At 52.9% G+C, this 17,324-nt stretch overlaps 1 protein-coding gene across 1 annotated transcript in view; it reads right to left on the reverse strand.

Annotated features, from left to right (window-relative positions):
* The window catches only part of LOC144488615 (uncharacterized), a gene marked incomplete at its 5' end in the record, with an annotated part of 63,882 nt that overhangs the window by 9,792 nt on the left and 36,766 nt on the right, over positions 1-17,324 (reverse strand). Inside the window, one exon of the mRNA XM_078206677.1 lies at positions 3,740-3,864. Coding sequence (XP_078062803.1) covers positions 3,740-3,864 — 125 coding nt within the window. The remainder of the gene's footprint in view (positions 1-3,739; positions 3,865-17,324) is intronic.

Consider the following 17,324-nt stretch of genomic DNA (forward strand, 5'->3'; position numbering starts at 1 on the left):
ACACACACACCGGGAACACTGGAAACAGCACTGACACACACACCGGGAACACGGGAAACAGCACCGACACACGCCGGGAACACGGGAAACAGCACCGACACACACACCGGGAACACGGGAAACAGCATCAACACACGCACCGGGAACACGGGAAACAGCACCCACACACGCACTGGGAACACGGGAAACAGCACCGACACACGCACTGGGAACACGGGAAACAGCATCGACACACGCACTGGGAAACGGGAAACAGCATCGACACACACCGGGAACACGGGAAACAGCATCGACACACACACACCGGGAACACGGGAAACAGCGTCAACACACACACCGGGAACACGGGAAACAGCACCGACACACGCACCTGGAACACGGGAAACAGCACCGACACACACCGGGAACACGGGAAACAGCATCAACACACACACCGGGAACACGGGAAACAGCACCGACACACACACCGGGAACACGGGAAACAGCATCAACACACACACCGGGAACACGGGAAACAGCATCAACACACACACCGGGAACACGGGAAACAGCGTCGACACACACACCGGGAACACGGGAAACAGCGTCGACACACACACCGGGAACACGGGAAACAGCACCGACACACACACCGGGAACACGGGAAACAGCATCGACACACGCCGGGAACACGGGAAACAGCACTGACACATGCCGGGAACACGGGAAACAGCACCGACACGCACAGGGAACACGGGAAACAGCACCGACACACGCACCGGGAACACGGGAAACAGCACCGACACACACACCGGGAACACGGGAAACAGCACCGACACACACACCGGGAACACGGGAAACAGCACCGACACACACACCGGGAACACGGGAAACAGCATCGACACACACCGGGAACACGGGAAACAGCACCGACACACACAGGGAACACGGGAAACAGCGCCGACACACGCACCGGGAACATGGGAAACAGCACCAACACACACCGGGAACACGGGAAACAGCACCGACTCACACACCGGGAACACGGGAAACAGCACCGACACACGCACCGGGAACACGGGAAACAGCATTGACACACGCCGGGAACACGGGAAACAGCATCGACACACACCGGGAACACGGGAAACAGCACCGACACATGCCGGGAACACGGGAAACAGCACCGACACATGCCGGGAACACGGGAAACAGCACCGACACGCACAGGGAACACGGGAAACAGCACCGACACACGCACCGGGAACACGGGAAACAGCATTGACACACGCCGGGAACACGGGAAACAGCACCGACCCGCACAGGGAACACGGGAAACAGCACCGACACACGCACCGGGAACACGGGAAACAGCATCGACACACACACCGGGAACACGGGAAACAGCATCGACACACACACCAGGAACACTGGAAACAGCACCGACACACACACCTGGAACACGGGAAACAGCACCGACACACGCACCGGGAACACGGGAAACAGCACCGACACACACACCGGGAACACGGGAAACAGCACCGACACACACACCGGGAACACGGGAAACAGCATCAACACACACACCGGGAACACGGGAAACAGCATCAACACACGCACCGGGAACACGGGAAACAGCACCGACACACACACCGGGAACACGGGAAACAGCACCGACACACACACCGGGAACACGGGAAACAGCACCGACACACACACCGGGAACACGGGAAACAGCACCGACACACACACCGGGAACACAGGAAACAGCACCGACACACGCACCGGGAACACGGGAAACAGCACCGACACACACCGGGAACACGGGAAACAGCACCGACACACACAGGGAACACGGGAAACAGCACCGACACACGCACCGGGAACATGGGAAACAGCACCAACACACACCGGGAGCACGGGAAACAGCACCGACTCACACACCGGGAACACGGGAAACAGCACTGACACACGCACCGGGAACACGGGAAACAGCATTGACACACGCCGGGAACACGGGAAACAGCATCGACACACACCGGGAACACGGGAAACAGCACCGACACATGCCAGGAACACGGGAAACAGCACCGACACATGCCGGGAACACGGGAAACAGCACCGACACGCACAGGGAACACGGGAAACAGCACCGACACACGCACCGGGAACACGGGAAACAGCATTGACACGCACCGGGAACACGGGAAACAGCATTGACACACGCCGGGAACACGGGAAACAGCACCGACACATGCCGGGAACACGGGAAACAGCACCGACACGCACAGGGAACACGGGAAACAGCACCGACACACGCACCGGGAACACGGGAAACAGCATCGACACACACACCGGGAACACGGGAAACAGCATCAACACACACACCAGGAACACTGGAAACAGCACCGACACACACACCTGGAACACGGGAAACAGCACCGACACACACACCGGGAACACGGGAAACAGCACCGACACACACACCGGGAACACGGGAAACAGCACCGACACACACACCGGGAACACGGGAAACAGCACCGACACACACACCGGGAACACGGGAAACAGCATCAACACACGCACCGGGAACACGGGAAACAGCACGACACACACACCGGGAACACGGGAAACAGCACCGACACACACAACGGGAACACGGGAAACAGCACCGACACACACACCGGGAACACAGGAAACAGCACCGACACACACACCGGGAACACGGGAAACAGCACCGACACACGCACTGGGAACACGGGAAACAGCACCAACACACACACCGGGAACACGGGAAACAGCACCGACACACACACCGGGAACACAGGAAACAGCACCGACACACACGGGGAACACGGGAAACAGCATCAACACACACACCGGGAACACTGGAAACAGCACTGACACACGCACCGGGAACACGGGAAACAGCACCGACACATGCCGGGAACACGGGAAACAGCACCGACACACACACCAGGAACACGGGAAACAGCACCGACACACGCACCGGGAACACGGGAAACAGCACCGACACACACACCGGGAACACGGGAAACAGCACCGACACACACACCGGGAACACGGGAAACAGCATCAACACACGCACCGGGAACACGGGAAACAGCACCGACACACGCACTGGGAACACGGGAAACAGCACCGACACACGCACTGGGAACACGGGAAACAGCATCGACACACACACTGGGAAACGGGAAACAGCATCGACACACACCGGGAACACGGGAAACAGCATCGACACACACACACCGGGAACACGGGAAACAGCGTCAACACACACACCGGGAACACGGGAAACAGCACCGACACACACACCGGGAACACGGGAAACAGCACCGACACACACACCGGGAACACGGGAAACAGCATCAACACACACACCGGGAACACGGGAAACAGCACCGACACACACACCGGGAACACGGGAAACAGCATCAACACACACACCGGCAACATGGGAAACAGCGTCGACACACACACACCGGGAACACGGGAAACAGCATCAACACACACACCGGGAACACGGGAAACATCATCAACACACACACCGGGAACACGGGAAACAGCACCGACACACACACTGGGAACACGGGAAACAGCACCGACACACACGCACTGGGAACACGGGAAACAGCACCGACACACACACCGGGAACACAAACCATTCGATCCAGAGACCCGGTACCCACTTCCCCCTGCGCCCTTGGTCTGAGAACCATTGAAATGCCAGGAAACTCACCCGCCTCTCTGCCTCCTCCTCATCCTCCTCGTCGTCATTCGCTTCTTCCTGGAACTGGATCACACTGACCCGGTTTAAATTGGGCTCTGTCCAAGCTTCATCCAGACTGACATCCAAGAGATTCTCTACAACCAAAATCATTGGAATCAGGGTCCAAAGGCACTGATCACAGCCTGTTCCAACATAACCAGGAGAGACCGGGAATAATCACACAGCCCGGAGAGACCGGGAATAATCTCACAGCCCGGAGAGACCGGGAATAATCTCACAGCCCGGAGAGACTGGGAATAATCTCACAGCCCGGAGAGACCGGGAATAATCACACAGCCCGGAGAGACCGGGAATAATCTCACAGCCCGGAGAGACCGGGAATAATCTCACAGCCCGGAGAGACCGGGAATAATCACACAGCCCGGAGAGACCGGAATTAATCAAACAGCCCGGAGAGACCGGGAATCGTCACACAGCCCGGAGAGACCGGGAATAATCACACAGCCCGGAGAGACCGGGAATAATCACACAGCCCGGAGAGACCGGGAATAATCACACAGTCCGGAGAGACCGGGATTAATCAAACAGCCCGGAGAGACCGGGAATAGTCACACAGCCCGGACAGACCGGGAATAATCTCATAGCCCAGAGAGACTGGGATTAACAACACAGCCCGGAGAGACCGGAATTAATCAAACAGCCCGGAGAGACCGGGAATAGTCACACAGCCCGGAGAGACCGGGAATAATCACACAGCCCGGAGAGACCGGGAATAATCACACAGTCCGGAGAGACCGGGATTAATCAAACAGCCCGGAGAGACCGGGAATAGTCACACAGCCCGGAGAGACCGGGAATAATCTCTCAGCCCAGAGAGACCGGGATTAATCAAACAGCCCGGAGAGATCGGGATTAATCTCACAGCCCGGAGAGACCAGGAATAATCACACAGCCCGGAGAGACCAGGATTAATCTCTCAGCCCGGAGAAATCAGGAATAATCACACAGCCCGGAGGGACCGGGAATAATCACACAGCCCGGAGAGACTGGGATTAACAACACAGCCCGGAGAGACCGGGATTAACAACACAGCCCGGAGAGACCGGTATTAGCCACACAGCCCGGAGAGACCGGGATTAACAACACAGCCCGGAGAGACCGGGATTAACAACACAGCCCGGAGAGACCGGGATTAGCCACACAGCCCGGAGAGACCGGGATTAACAACATAGCCCGGAGGGACCGGGATTAATCACACAGCCCGGAGAGACCGGGATTAACAACACAGCCCGGAGAGACCGGGATTAATAAAACAGTCGGAGAGACCGTGATTAACAATACAGCCCGGAGGGACCGGGATTATTCACACAGCCCGGAGGGACCGGGATTAATCAGACAGCCCGGAGAGACCGGGATTAATCACACAGCCCGGAGAGACCGGGATTAACACAACCAGAGAGACCGGGAATAATCGCACAGCCCGGAGAGACCGGGAATAATCACACAGCCCGGAGAGACCGGGATTAACACAACCAGAGAGACCGGGAATAATCACACAGCCCGGAGAGACCAGGATTAACAAAACAGCCCAGAGAGACCGGGAATAGTCACACAACCCGGAGAGACCGGGATTAATCACACAGCCCGGAGGGACCGGGATTAATCACACAGCCCGGAGAGACCGGGATTAATCACACAGCCCGAAGGGACCGGGATTAATCACACAGCCCGGAGAGACCGGGATTAACACAACCAGAGAGACCGGGAATAATCGCACAGCCCGGAGAGACCGGGAATAATCACACAGCCCGGAGAGACCGGGATTAACACAACCAGAGAGACCGGGAATAATCACACAGCCCGGAGAGACCGGAATTAATCAAACAGCCCGGAGAGACCGGGAATAGTCACACAGCCCGGAGAGACCGGGAATAATCTCATAGCCCAGAGAGACTGGGATTAACAACACAGCCCGGAGAGACCGGAATTAATCAAACAGCCCGGAGAGACCGGGAATAGTCACACAGCCCGGAGAGACCGGGAATAATCACACAGCCCGGAGAGACCGGGAATAATCACACAGTCCGGAGAGACCGGGATTAATCAAACAGCCCGGAGAGACCGGGAATAGTCACACAGCCCGGAGAGACCGTGAATAATCTCACAGCCCAGAGAGACTGGGATTAACAACACAGCCCGGAGAGACCGGAATTAATCAAACAGCCCGGAGAGACCGGGAATAGTCACACAGCCCGGAGAGACCGGGAATAATCACACAGCCCGGAGAGACCGGGAATAATCACACAGTCCGGAGAGACCGTGATTAATCACACAGCCCAGAGAGACCGGGATTAATCACACAGCCCGGAGAGACCGGGAATAATCACACAGCCCGGAGAGACCGGGATTAATCAAACAGCCCGGAGAGATCGGGATTAATCTCACAGCCCGGAGAGACCAGGAATAATCACACAGCCCGGAGAGACCAGGATTAATCTCTCAGCCCGGAGAAATCAGGAATAATCACACAGCCCGGAGGGACCGGGAATAATCACACAGCCCGGAGAGACTGGGATTAACAACACAGCCCGGAGAGACCGGGATTAACAACACAGCCCGGAGAGACCGGGATTAGCCACACAGCCCGGAGAGACCGGGATTAACAACACAGCCCGGAGAGACCGGGATTAACAACACAGCCCGGAGAGACCAGGATTAATAAAACAGTCGGAGAGACCGGGATTAACAATACAGCCCGGAGGGACCGGGATTATTCACACAGCCCGGAGGGACCGGGATTAATCACACAGCCCGGAGGGACCGGGATTAATCACACAGCCCGGAGGGACCGGGATTAATCAGACAGCCCGGAGAGACCGGGATTAATCACACAGCCCGGAGAGACCGGGATTAATCACACAGCCCGAAGGGACCGGGATTAATCACACAGCCCGGAGAGACCGGAATTAACACAACCAGAGAGACCGGGAATAATCGCACAGCCCGGAGAGACCGGGAATAATCACACAGCCCGGAGAGACCGGGATTAACACAACCAGAGAGACCGGGAATAATCACACAGCCCGGAGAGACCAGGATTAACAAAACAGCCCAGAGAGACCGGGAATAATTACACAGCCCGGAGAGACCGGGATGAATCACACAGCCCGGAGAGACCGGGATGAATCACACAGCCCGGAGAGACCGGGATGAATCACACAGCCCGGAGAGACCGGGATGAATCACACAGCCCGGAGAGACCGGGATGAATCACACAGCCCGGAGAGACCGGAATTAATCACACAGCCCGAAGAGACCAGGAATCATCACACGGTCGGAGAAACCGGGATTAACAACACAACCAGAGAGACCGGGATTAACAACACAGCCCGGAGAGACCGGAATAATCACACAGCCCGGAGAGACCGGGATTAATCATACAGCCCGGAGAGACCGGAATAATCAAACAGCCCGGAGAGACCGGGAATAATCAAACAGCCCGGAGAGGCCAGGAATAATCACACAGCCCGGAGAGACCGGGAATAATCACACAGCCCGGAGAGACCGGAATAATCAAACAGCCCGGAGACCGGGATTAATCACACAGCCCGGAGAGACCGGGAATAATCACACAGCCCGGAGAGACTGGGAATAATCTCACAGCCCGGAGAGACCGGGAATAATCACACAGCCTGGAGAGACCGGGAGTAATCACACAGCCCGGAGAGACCGTAATTAACAACACAGCCCGGAGAGACCGGGATTAATAAAACAGTCGGAGAGACCAGGATTAACAATACAGCCCGGAGGGACCGGGATTAATCACACAGCCCGGAGAGACTGGGAATAATCTCACAGCCCGGAGAGACCGGGAATAATCACACAGCCTGGAGAGACCGGGAATAATCACACAGCCCGGAGAGACCGTAATTAACAACACAGCCCGGAGAGACCGGGATTAATAAAACAGTCGGAGAGACCAGGATTAACAATACAGACCGGAGGGACCGGGATTAATCAGACAGCCCGATGGACCGGGATTAATCACACAGCCCGGAGAGACCGGGAATAATCACAGAGCCCGGAGAGACCGGGATTAACAACACAGTCGGAGAGACCGGGATTAATCACACAGCCCGGAGAGACCGGGAATAATCACAGAGCCCGGAGAGACCGGGATTAACAACACAGTCGGAGAGACCGGGGTTAACACAGCCAGAGAGACCTGGAATAATCACACAGCCCGGAGAGACCGGGATTAATAACACAGCCGGAGAGACCGGGATTAACACAACCAGAGAGACTGGGAATAATCACACAGCCCGGAGGGACCGGGATTAATCACACAGCCCGATGGACCGGGATTAATCACACAGCCCGGAGAGACCAGGATTAATCACACAGCCCGGAGAGACCAGGATTAATCACACAGCCCGGAGAGACCAGGATTAATCACACAGCCCGATGGACCGGGATTAATCACACATCCCGGAGAGACCAGGATTAATCACACAGCCCGGAGAGACCGGGAATAATCACAGAGCCCGGAGAGACCGGGATTAACACAACCAGAGAGACCGGGAATTATCACACAGCCCGGAGAGACCGGGATTAATAACACAGTCGGAGAGACCGGGATTAACACAACCAGAGAGACCGGGAATAATCACACAGCCCGGAGAGACCAGGATTAATCACACAGCCCGGAGAGACCGGGATTAATCACACAGCCCGGAGAGACCGGGATTAATCACACAGCCCGGAGAGACCGGGAATTATCACACAGCCCGGAGAGACCGGGATTAATAACACAGTCGGAGAGCCCGGGATTAACACAACCAGAGAGACCGGGATTAATCACACAGCCCGGAGAGACCAGGATTAATCACACAGCCCGGAGAGACCAGGATTAATCACACAGCCCGGAGAGACCGGGATTAATCATACAGGCCGGAGAGACCGGGAATAATCACAGAGCCCGGAGAGACCGGGATTAACAACACAGTCGGAGAGACCGGGATTAACACAACCAGAGCGACCGGGAATAATCACACAGCCCGGAGAGACCGGGATTAATAACACAGTCGGAGAGACCGGGATTAACACAACCAGAGAGACCGGGAATAATCACACAGCCCGGAGAGACCAGGATTAATCACACAGCCCGGAGAGACCAGGATTAATCACACAGCCCGGAGAGACCGAGATTAATCACACAGCCCGATGGACCGGGATTAATCACACAGCCCGGAGAGACCAGGATTAATCACACAGCCCGGAGAGACCGGGATTAATCACACAGCCCGGAGAGACCGGGAATAATCACACAGCCCGATGGACCGGGATTAATCACACAGCCCGGAGAGACCAGGATTAATCACACAGCCCGGAGAGACCGGGATTAATCACACAGCCCGGAGAGACCGGGAATAATCACACAGCCCGATGGACCGGGATTAATCACACAGCCCGGAGAGACCGGGATTAATCACACAGCCCGATGGACCGGGATTAATCACACAGCCCGGAGAGACCGGGAATTATCACACAGCCCGGAGAGACCAGGATTAATCACACAGCCCGGAGAGACCGGGAATAATCACACAGCCCGATGGACCGGGATTAATCACACAGCCCGGAGAGACCAGGATTAATCACACAGCCCGGAGAGACCGGGATTAATCACACAGCCCGGAGAGACCGGGAATAATCACACAGCCCGATGGACCGGGATTAATCACACAGCCCGATGGACCGGGATTAATCACACAGCCCGATGGACCGGGATTAATCACGCAGCCCGGAGAGACCGGGAATAATCACAGAGCCCGGAGAGACCGGGATTAACACAACCAGAGAGACCGGGAATTATCACACAGCCCGGAGAGACCGGGATTAATAACACAGTCGGAGAGACCGGGATTAACACAACCAGAGTGACCGGGAATAATCACACAGCCCGGAGAGACCAGGATTAATCACACAGCCCGGAGAGACCGGGATTAATCACACAGCCCGGAGAGACCGGGATTAATCACACAGCCCGGAGAGACCGGGATTAATCACACAGCCCGGAGAGACCGGGATTAATCACACAGCCCGGAGAGACCGGGATTAATCACACAGCCCGGAGAGACCGGGATTAATCACACAGCCCGGAGAGACCGGGATTAATCACACAGCCCGGAGAGACCGGGATTAATCACACAGCCCGGAGAGACCGGGATTAATCACACAGCCCGGAGAGACCGGGATTAATCACACAGCCCGGAGAGACCGGGATTAATCACACAGCCCGGAGAGACCGGGATTAATCACACAGCCCGGAGAGACCGGGATTAATCACACAGCCCGGAGAGACCGGGATTAATCACACAGCCCGGAGAGACATAGAACATTACAGTGCAGTACAGGCCCTTCGGCCCTCGATGTTGCGCCGACCTGTGAAACCAATCTAAAGCCCCTCTAACCTACACTATTCCAATATCATCCATATGTTTATCCAATAACCATTTAAATGCTCTTAATGTTGGCGAGTCCACTACTGCTGCAGGCAGGGCATTCCACGCCCTTACTACTCTCTGAGGAAAGAACCTACCTCTAACATCTGTCCTATATCTATCACCCCTCAATTTAAAGCTATGTCCCCTCGTGTTAGCCATCACCATCCGAGGAAAAAGGCTCTCACTATCCACCCTATCGAACCCTCTGATCATCTTGTATGTCTCTATTAAATCACCTCTTAACCTTCTCTCGAACGAAAACAACCTCAAGTCCCTCAGCCTTTCCTCATACGATCTTCCCACCATACCAGGCAACATCCTGGTAAATCTCCTCTGCACCCTTTCCAACACTTCCACATCCTTCCTATAATGCGGCGACCAGAACTGTACGCAATACTCCAAGTGCGGCTGCACCAGAGTTTTGTACAGCTGCAACATGACCTCCTGGCTGCGAAACTCAATCCCTCTACCAATAAAAGCTAACACACCGTACGCCTTCTTAACAACCCTATCAACCTGGGTGCCAACTTTCAGGGATCTATGCACATGGACACCGAGATCTCTCTGTTCATCCACACTACCAGAGGGGTCGTGTAACGAGTCACTGTGGGGGGAGCTCAGAAACAGGAAGGGCGCAGTCACTATGTTGGGGGTATACTACAGGCCCCCCAACAGCCCAAGGGAAGTGGAAGAGCGGGTATGTCAGGAGATACTGGATAGGTGCAGGAAAAATAGGGTTGTTGGAGTGGGAGACTTCAATTTCCCTGGTATAGACTGAAAATCGCGTAGGGCTGGGAGTCTGAATGGGGAGGAATTTGTAAAATGCGTACAGAAAGGTTCTTTGGAACAACATGTAGATAGCCCGACTAGAGAGGGGGCTATACTGGACCTAGTACTGGGGAATGAGCCCGGTCAGGTCTTCAAAGTTTCGGTTGGGGAACATGTAGCAAATAGTGACCACAATTCTGTTAGCTTTAGGATAGTGATGGAAAAGGATGAGTGGTGTCCCAAGGGTAAGGTGTTGGATTGGGGGAAGGCTAACTTTAGTGGGATTAGGCAGAAATTGGCAGCTGTTGATTGGGAGAGGCTGTTTGAGGGTAAATCCACATCTGGCATGTGGGAGTCTTTTAAGGAACAGTTGTTAGGGCTGCAGGACAAGCATGTGCCGGTAAAAATAGAGAGGAAGGGTAGGATTCGAGAACCGTGGATAACCAGGGAAATTGAGCGATTGGTCAAAAAGGAAAGAGAGGCGTACGTTAGGTCCAGGCAGCTAAAAATGGAGGGAGTCTGGAGGAATACAAAGAAAGTAGGAAAGAACTCAAACGAGGAATTAGAAGGGCAAAAAGGGGTCACGAAATGTCCTTGGCAGACAGCATTAAGGAGAATCCCAAGGCAATTCATTCATACGTTAGGAACAAAAGGGTTGTCAGGGAAAAAATTGGACCTCTCAGGGACAAAAGTGGGGAATTATGCTGAGAGCCCAAAGAAGTAGGGGAGATCCTAAATGAATACTTTGCGTCGGTATTCACAAAGGAGAGGGATGTGTTGACTGGGAGTGTCTCGGAGGGGAGTGTTGACCCGTTAGAGAAAATCTCCATTACAAGGGAGGAAGTGTGAGGTTTTTTAGGGAATATAAAGACTGACAAATCCCCAGGGCCTGATGGAATCTATCCCAGGTTGCTCAGGGAGACGAGAGATGAAATCGCTGTGCCTCGGACACAAATCTTTGTCTCGTCATTGGGCACAGGTGAAGTCCCAGAGGATTGGAGGATAGCTAATATGGTCCCGTTATTTAAGAAGGGTGGGAAGGATAACCCGGGTAATTATAGGCCGGTGAGCTTGACGACCGTGGTAGGGAAGATGTTGCAGACGATTCTTAGAGATAGGATGTATGCACATTTAGAAAGGAATAAACTCATTAATGATAGTCAGCATGGTTTTGTGAGAGGGAGGTCATGCCTCACTAACCTGGTGAAGTTTTTTGAAGAAGTGACTAGAATGGTTGACGAGGGAAGGACCGTGGATGTCGTCTATATGGACTTTAGTAAAGCGTTTGACAAAGTCCCTCATGGTAGGCTGGTGCAAAAGGTTGGATCTCATGGGATAAAGGGGGAGGTGGCAAGATGGGTGGAGAACTGGCTCGGTCACAGAAGACAGAGGGTGGTAGTGAAAGGATCTTTTTCCGGCTGGATGCCTGTGACAAGTGGTGTTTCGCAGGGCTCTGTATTGGGACCTCTGCTGTTTGTGATTTATATAAACGATCTGGAAGGTGGTGTAACTGGGATGATCAGTAAGTTTAGGGACGACACGAAAATGGTTGGACTTGCCGATAGTGAGGAACATTGTCAGAGGCTACAGAAGGATATAGACAGGCTGGAAATTTGGGCAAAGAAATGGCAGATGGAGTTCAATCCAGATCAATGCGAAGTGATGCATTTTGGTAGAACTAACATAGTGGGGAGCTATACGATAAATGGCAGAACCATAAAGGGTGTAGATACGCAGAGGGACCTGGGTGTGCAAGTCCACAGATCCTTGAAGGTGACGTCACAGGTGGAGAAGGTGGTGAAGGCGGCATATGGCATGCTTGCCTTTATAGGACGGAGCATAGAGTATAAAAGTTGTGGTCTAATGTTGCAGTTGTATAGAACGTTGGTTCGGCCGCATTTGGAATACTGCGCCCAGTTCTGGTCGCCACACTACCAGAAGGACGTGGAGGCTTTAGAGAGAGTGCAGAGGAGGTTTACCAGGATGTTGCCTGGTAAGGAAGGGCTTAGTTATGAGGAGAGATTGGGTAAACTGGGGTTGTTCTCCCTGGAAAGATGGAGGATGAGGGGTGACCTAATGGAGGTGTATAAAATTATGAAAGGCATAGATAGGGTGAACAGTGGGAAGCTTTTTCCCAGATCGGTGGTGACGTTCACGAGGGGTCATAGGTTCAAGGTGAGGGGGGGGGGGGGGGGGGGGGGGAGGTTTAACATGGATATCAGAAGGACGTATTTTACACAGAGGGTGGTGGGGGCCTGGAATGCGCTGCCGGGCAAGGTGGTGGAGGCGGACACACTGGGGACGTTTAAGACTTATCTAGATAGCCATATGAACGGAGTGGGAATGGAGGGATACAAAAGAATGGTCTAGTTTGGACCAGGGAGCGGCACGGGCTTGGAGGGCCGAAGGGCCTGTTCCTGTGCTGTATTGGTCTTTGTTCTTATGCCTTTCATAATTTTATACACCTCTATGAAGTCTCCCCTCATCCTCCGTTTTTCCAGGGAGAACAACCCCAGTTTACCCAATCTCTCCTCATAACTAAGCACCTCCATACCAGGCAACATCCTGGTAAACCTCCTCTGCACTCTCTCCAAAGCCTCCACGTCCTTCTGGTAGTGTGGCGACCAGAACTGGACGCAGTATTCCAAATGCGGCCGAACCAACGTTCTATACAACTGCAACATCAGATCCCAACTTTTATACTCTATGCCCGGTCCTATAAAGGCAAGCATGCCATATGCCTTCTTCACCACCTTCTCCACCTGTGACGTCACCTTCAAGGATCTGTGGACTTGCACACCCAGGTCCCTCTGCGTATCTACACCCTTTATGGTTCTGCCATTTATCGTATAGCTCCCCACTATGTTAGTTCTACCAAAATGCATCACTTCGCATTTATCAGGATTGAACTCCATCTGCCATTTCTTTGCCCAAATTTCCAGCCTATCTATATCCTTCTGTAGCTTCTGACAATGCTCCTCACTATCTGCAAGTCCTGCCAATTTTGTGTCGTCCGCAAACTTACTGATCACCCCAGTTACACCTTCTTCCAGATCGTTTATATAAATCACAAACAGCAGAGGTCCCAATACAGAGCCCTGCGGAACACCACTAGTCACAGGCCTCCAGCTGGAAAAAGACCCTTCCACTACCACCCTCTGTCTTCTGTGACCAAGCCAGTTCTCCACCCATCTAGCCACCTCCCCCTTTATCCCATGAAATCCAACCTTTTGCACCAGCCTACCATGAGGGACTTTGTCAAACGCTTTACTAAAGTCCACGGTCCTTCCCTCGTCAACCATTCTCGTCACTTCTTCAAAAAACTCCACCAGGTTAGTGAGGCATGACCTCCCTCTCACAAAACCATGCTGACTATCGTGAATGAGTTTATTCCTTTCTAAATGCGCATACATCCTATCTCTAAGAATCTTCTCCAACAACGTCCCTACCACGGACGTCAAGCTCACCGGCCTATAATTACCCGGGTTATCCGTCCTACCCTTCTTAAATAACGGGACCACGTTCGCTATCCTCCAATCCTCTGGGACCTCACCTGTGTCCAGTGACGTGACAAAGATTTGCGTCAGAGGCCCAGCGATTTCATCTCTCGTCTCCCTGAGCAGCCTTGGATAGATTCCATCAGGCCCAGGGGATTTGTCAGTCTTTATATTCTCTAACAAACCTAACACTTCCTCCCTTGTAATGGAGATTTTTTCCAACGGTTCAACACTCCCCTCTGAGACACTCCCAGTCAACACATCCCTCTCCTTTGTGAATACCGACGCAAGGTATTCATTTCGGATCTCCCCTACTTCTTTGGGCTCCAAGCATAATTCCCCACTTTTGTCCCTGAGAGGTCCAATTTTTTCCCTGACAACCCTTTTGTTCCTAACGTATGAATAAAATGCCTTGGAATTCTCCTTAATCCTGTCTGCCAAGGACATTTCGTGACCCCTTTTTGCCCTTCTAATTCCCCGTTTGAGTTCTTTCCTACTTTCTTTGTATTCCTCCAGAACTCCCTCCGTTTTTAGCTGCCTGGACCTAACATCCGCCTCTCTTTTCTTTTTGACCAGTCTCTCAATTTTCCTGGTTATCCACGGTTCTCAAATCCTACCCTTCTTATCCTTTTTTACAGGCACATGCCTATCCTGCAGCCCTAACAACTGTTCCTTAAAAGACTCCCACATGCCAGATGTGGATTTACCCTCAAACAGCCTCTCCCAATCAACAGCTGCCAATTTCTGCCTAATCCCACTAAAGTTAGCCTTCCCCCAATCCAACACCTTACCCTTGGGACACCACTCATCCTTTTCCATCACTATCCCAAAGCTAACAGAATTGTGGTCACTATTTGCTACATGTTCCCCTACCGAAACTTTGAAGACCTGACCGGGCTCATTCCCCAGTACTAGGTCCAGTATAGCCCCCTCTCTAGTCAGGCTATCTACATATTGTTCCAAAGAACCCTCCTCTATGCATTTTACAAATTCCTCCCCATTCAGAGTCCCAGCTCTCAGCGATTTCCAGTCTATACCAGGGAAATTGAAGTCTCCCACGACAACAACCGTATTTTTCCTGCACCTATCCAGTATCTCCTGACATATCCGTTCTTCCACTTCCGTTGGGCTGTTGGGGGGCCTGTAGTATACCCCCAACATAGTGACTGCGCCCTTCCTGTTTCTGAGCTCCACCCACAGTGACTCGTTACATGACCCCTCTGAATTGTCCTCCCTCTGCACCGCTGTAATATGCTCTCCAACTAATACTGCTACTCCCCCACCTCTTTTGGCCCCTCCTCTGTCTCGCCTAAAACACTTGTACCCCGGAATATTCAGCTGCCAGTCCTGTCCCTCTTTCAACCAAGTCTCTGTCACCGCAACCACATCCAAATTCCTCGTGAGCATTAAGGCCGTAAGTTCGTCTGTCTTACCTGCTACGCTCCTTGCATTGAAGTAGATGCACTCCAGACCTCCAGGCCCAGTGAGGTCATCCTCCCCCAGAGTGCTCTTCTTCTTTGCCAGCCTTGTCCCAGCCCCAAGCTCGTCCCCAGCCTCTACACTTGTAGACCTAATATTTTGATCCCCACCCCCCTGCCATACTAGTTTAAACCCCCCCGAACTGCACTAGCAAAACTCCCAGCCAGGATATTCGTGCCCTTCCAACTTAGTTGTGACCCATCCTTCTTGTACAAGTGCCATCCTCTCCTGAAAACTTCCCATTGATCTAGGAAAATGAAGCCCTCCCTCCTGGACCAGTCCTTTAGCCAAGCATTCAATTGTACTAACTCCCTATTCTTAGCCTCACTGGCACGAGGCATTGGGAGCAGCCCAGAGATGGCCACCCCGGAGGCCCTACTTTTTAGTCTATATTCCAACTCCCTGAATTGCTCTCGTAGGATCCCCCTGCTCTTCCTATCTACGTCATTTGCACCAATGTGTACAATGACATCCGTTTCTTTATCTTCCCCTTTTAAGATGCCTCCTATCCGCTCGGTGACATCCATTACCCCAGCACCAGGTAGGTATTGTTCTTTGTTCTGTACCAAGTATCTTACCATTAGCCCAGTACTCTCTATTCCTGTTACTCCTTCCAAAGTGAATCACCTCACACTTTTCCGCATTGAACTCCATTTGCCACCTCTTAGCCCAGCTCTGCAGCTTATCTATGTCCCTCTGTAACCTGCAACAATCTTCTGCACTGTCCACAACTCCATCGACTTTAGAGTCATCCGCAAATTTACTAACCCATCCTTCTATGCCCTCATCCAGGTCATTTATAAAAATGACAAACAGCAGTGGCCCCAAAACAGATCCTTGCAGTACACCACTAGTAAGTGAACTCCAGGATGAATATTTCCCATCAACCACCACCCTCTGCCTTCTTACAGCTAGCCAATTCCTGATCCAAACCGCTAAATCACCCTCAATCCCATGTATCCGTATTTTCTGCAAAAGCTTACCATGGGGAACCTTATCAAACGCTTTGCTGAAATCCATATACACCACATCAACTGCTTTACCCTCATCCACCTCTTTGGTCACCTTCTCAAAAAACTCAATAAGGTTTGTGAGGCACGACCTACCCTTCACAAAACCGTGTTGACTGTCCCTAATCAAATTATTCCTGTCTAGATGATTATAAATCCTATCTCTTATAATCCTTTCCAAAACTTTGCCCACAACAGAAGTAACGCTCACTGGTCTATAATTACCAGGGTTGTCTCTACTCCCCTTCTTGAACAAGGGGACAACATTTGCTATCCTCCAGTCTTCTGGCACCATTCCTGTAGACAATGACGACATAAAGATCAAAGCCAAATGTTC

This window comes from Mustelus asterias, unplaced genomic scaffold (genome assembly GCF_964213995.1).
Source record: "Mustelus asterias unplaced genomic scaffold, sMusAst1.hap1.1 HAP1_SCAFFOLD_1711, whole genome shotgun sequence".
Classification (NCBI taxonomy): Eukaryota; Metazoa; Chordata; class Chondrichthyes; order Carcharhiniformes; family Triakidae; genus Mustelus; species Mustelus asterias.